Here is a 4,149-nt window from a genome sequence, read left to right as displayed (position 1 = left end):
AGTATTAGCGCGTTTCAATTACATTTGAATTGGAAAAGAAAATAGAAGTACTTGTTTTCACCGTGAATGGCTTTGGAATAAGATTATTGGTTACTTTTTATGTTGTATTGAATTTTTAAAAGCACGACGCTTGCTTCGAAATCCACCCACTCAGTTAAGGCATAGATTTGCAGTTTAGGCAGAAACAGGGGATACAAAACAAAATCGCAGAGAATAGACCAAGAGCTAATAGTTAGTACAGAGGAACTTGAAATAAATTATCTTCCTCAAGAAAAGAGAGATTTGGATCTCAACATGTTTATAGTCGCTTTTCAGTGAAGGGAGCTCGGTTCTGTGTCTGGTTTATCAGTATTATGAAATGTTATGAAATTGCTAAATTACAGTACGACCATAACAAGTCTGCATTACAAAGACAGTGCCAACTTGTTGGAAGAACTAGTTTGTTTTATGTCTGCACGTTTTAAAGTGAAACAGGAATACTGTCATAACTTGATTCAAGTTCATCTTTGATGGGAAACCCGCAAGTTTGGCTTGGTGAACGAACGACTAAAACACCTCAATTTTACAGTGTTTATCGTATAAGCTATTTATTGATTAAAAAGCTCTTTTGAACCAGTACAACATTTTATTAGGTCTTCCTTAATTCAATAATTATATTAAGCCAAAGACTAATCCAATTTTTTTATAGACTTATAAAGTTGCTATCCTTCATTTATAAATCCAAGCCCATCTGGTCAAGCGCTAGAATTGACTTATCTTGACTTATTCAATAGCTACATGGACGCGACCTATCAAGCGCATATTTGACCATAACTTTTCTTCATAATTATTATTCTGCCGAAATATCTGTAATCTTTTTCAAACTGGAAATTATGAGTTATTTCAGACTTTTATACAATAAAAGATCTGACTTTGAATAACTGTGAATGTTTTTTCAAGGTCATTTCTAATTGCAAGCTTCTTTTAAATGATCAGCCAATGGTTGTGTTTCAAGCCAAGCCAACAACATTTGCTTAATTTAGTGGAAAATGAGGAAATACTTGGCTATTTACAATTCTGTTTGGTGAAATATCTCAATGAGAGGTCCTTATTTTCTTAAGTTGAAACAAATCTTTAAAGTCCAGTTCATTACCAAAGCCTTGGGGAAGTGAGCAAATTCAAATGTACCTTTATTCGTTCACAATATTTCCGACGCTTCAAAACTCTTGTCCTTCAATAATGCACTCAAGGTCCTACTTTCCTAAGTTGCTCCTGTAATTTTGAAAGAGTTTCTTGCCAGCTTTCTGATCTGCTGTTTTCACGTCTGGAGACAACTCCTTTGGATCCGAAATAAGCCGAAAATGCTGATGACTCGACGCAGTTGATGGCGTAACCTGGTGCAGAACTCGTTGTCACTTCTGAAATACAAGAAGCAAGCGCTGGTGCGGAGTTGTGGAACAGAAGCGATTGTGATGAACTTCCAGGATAATCCTGACTTCTATGCAAGCTCAGGGATGGATATGATCTCACAGATACCGGACTGTACAGGTATTGCGAGTCGTAAGACCCCATAATGCTGTCAATAGCAAAGCTTTTTTTCGTTGGACGAATGTATGTTAAGCTGGGGTGCATCCGACAGTCTTCAGTTCTATAAGGAAAGAACGACGAATGCGGAGAGAAAGCGCCCAGCCCTCGAAAGTAGGCCGAAGAACTACCTCCAAACTTCAAAGGATTGCTTCTCCTTACACGTCGTCTTGCTCTTCTGCGTCTGAAATCGCCGTTGGCGAAGTCTTCGAGATTCGCAGGGTGTATTGCCCAGTAGTTACCTTTTCCATTTTCGCTGCGGCCAGCTTTAATGAAACATTCGTTCAGAGACAGGTTATGCCTAATGCTGTTCCTCCAACTCTTGTCTTTGTTCCGGTAATACGGGAAGTTGTCTGAGATGTACTGGTAGATATCACCCAGTATCATCTTCTTGCTAGGGCAGCTCAAAATCGCCATTGCGATCAGCGCGATGTAGGAGTGCGTTGGTTTCACATCAGGGTCTGCTGCACATTCTGTTTTGCTCACGCTTTCTGGCGACTCGCCTCGCACTACCCTCGCTGACTCATGCTCATGATACTCTGGGTCCATTACAAAACTCTGTTTGCATTCTTCAGAGTGTTGTCCTCCATGCACGCTTTCTGAATTGACTCGTCCACTTTCAGTGTCTTCAACGTCTTTAGTATCTGTAGAGAGCATGTCCGTGTCGCCACGCTTATCGACAAGACCTGCTGAAAGATGCCGGTAGTTTGAAAGATCAACAACCTGCTCGGTTATAAACTCGGTCATGTTGCCGGTGTGAACTCTATATAAAATTATGGCTGTCGTGTTTCGACCTTTATACTAACCCACTGCAAGAGATTATGCATTAATAGCTTAGATGGTAAACAAATACGAGTCCAAACAATAGCATCCGATTGGTTTCGGCTCACTGACATATATTTATCACCACCCATATGAGTGCTTATATTGACCTCAGTACAATTTGCGCTGTCTCCGCCTAAACAAAGCCAACAAGTAACCAACTAAATTGAGCCAAACACGACAAGAAACTTGAGGAAATATTGCGACGAGTGCGCTCAACAACCCGCTAGATTGCTAACCTCCAATGAAATTCCTCTACTCCGGGATAAAATCAGCTTGATTTCACCGCGTTTCTTTCAAGTTATTCTTGACTGTTAAGTTCTTTGTAGCAAAGTGATTAAGGTAATTGCAAGGACCGCCTCTCTACCTCGTACGCGACCACCCGGTTGGCACTCCACTAGAGAGTGGCCAGGGCTTCTCTTATTGGTCAAGCTCTCCATCGACACAATAGACGTCAGAACTGCTAAATAAGTGAACCTTTTATAAAATAGATGTAGCTAAAAACAGATGTCTCCTTTTAGTACCTCGCTAACCGGCAACTGACAAAAATTTTGATCGTTTTGACCCCGTAACTCATTGTAATGTCAAACTGCTTATTTATATTAAGGACTCTTTTCTGAGAGATTTCATTCAAGAAAAAAAATGAAAAAAAAAAAAGAAAGATTTTTAGCAGATGTTAGTACAAATAATATTTATTTTTAACCCTGTTTTCTGTTGGTAAACATTAAAATTAAACGGCGGCGATGATGTTTTGCCTTATGGCACCTAATGTGGTAAATGCGAGTAAGTTTTTACTTGCACACATGGGCAATATATTTATCAGTTTATTGGTGTCGAAAAAGGACAATGGGAAACTGTTGGCTTCTTCTTTGTCGTTCGCTTCTTAGCCTTAACACAACATGAAATTAAGACGAAATTTGAATTGCGAAGGATTTAATTTAGAAATTTAGATATAAAACGACCATTTAGCTGATAAATCTTGAAAAGCTTGCCTAAACTTAGGCGTCAAAAACAATGTTTTGTCTCTCAATTCCGTGCGAGTTGGATTATGTTTATATTTCAGTAAATAACAGAGAAATGTGATTTAAATACGACTGTTTTTTTCTCTTTTTCAAATGTATAACGATTTCATGACGACTGCCTGTCCGTAGCACTTTACCAAAAGAATTTGCAGCCACCGTTCGGTTTACGTATTTCATTTCGTAATTTGCACTGTTTGGAAAATTGTATCTTTTTGATGCTAGATCAACTTCAAACAAATTAAACTCCGTCTTTCCCTAGGGGACCAAATAGTTTTCATGATCTGATAAAACTTTCGGCACCCAACGTATATTAATAAACTGATTATCTCCTGCCAAAACTACGGTTAAAAATGGTTTAATTTTCAAGTTCCTTTTCTGTTTTACGCAAATCAACCAGAGCCATGAAAAATATTTCGTTCGAATGAGTGTTCAGGGTGCGTACATGGAAAAATAAAGAAAGATGCCTCCCAAATACCAGGCTAAAAAAGAAAACATTTCTCTTAATTAAAAAGACATCAATAAAAGTTATATTCCCTAAATAGAGACAAAAAACCACATCACTGTCGATGCGTTTATTTTCGCCATCATGTCGCGTTTGGAAATTTGTTGATTTCAAAAGTTACCGATTTTTAAATTGAAATGTCGGCGAGAAGAACCTCGAACACACGCTATTGATTCATTACACGAACTGAAAAAGTTTACCTTTCCTTTTTCAGCGCTCAGATCTCATTTGTTAATTGCA

The 4,149-nt window shown here is 38.3% G+C and overlaps 1 protein-coding gene across 2 annotated transcripts; it reads right to left on the bottom strand.

Moving 5' to 3' along the window:
* Nucleotides 1–462: 462 nt before the first annotated feature.
* On the bottom strand, nt 463–2,772 carry LOC146468303 (uncharacterized). 2 transcript variants are annotated; one of them, XM_085124836.1, is made up of 2 exons: nt 2,625–2,772; nt 463–2,252 (listed from the first exon to the last, which is right to left on the bottom strand). In XM_085124836.1, the coding sequence occupies exon 2, from the start codon at nt 2,218–2,220 to the stop codon at nt 1,225–1,227; it is 996 nt and encodes a 331-aa protein (XP_084980962.1). In that variant the 5' UTR covers nt 2,221–2,252; nt 2,625–2,772; the 3' UTR covers nt 463–1,224. The 2 variants fall into 2 exon arrangements, with proteins under 2 accessions (XP_084980962.1, XP_084980961.1); XM_085124835.1 differs by lacking the exon at nt 2,625–2,772 and having other exon boundaries at nt 463–2,501.
* Between the last annotated feature and the right edge of the window lie 1,377 nt (nt 2,773–4,149).

This window comes from Pavona decussata, unplaced genomic scaffold, assembly GCF_977016875.1.
Source record: "Pavona decussata unplaced genomic scaffold, jaPavDecu1.1 SCAFFOLD_133, whole genome shotgun sequence".
NCBI classification, from domain to species: domain Eukaryota; kingdom Metazoa; phylum Cnidaria; class Anthozoa; order Scleractinia; family Agariciidae; genus Pavona; species Pavona decussata.
The sequence above is the reverse complement of the archived record's forward strand: the minus strand, read 5'-3'. Positions and strand labels throughout refer to the sequence as shown.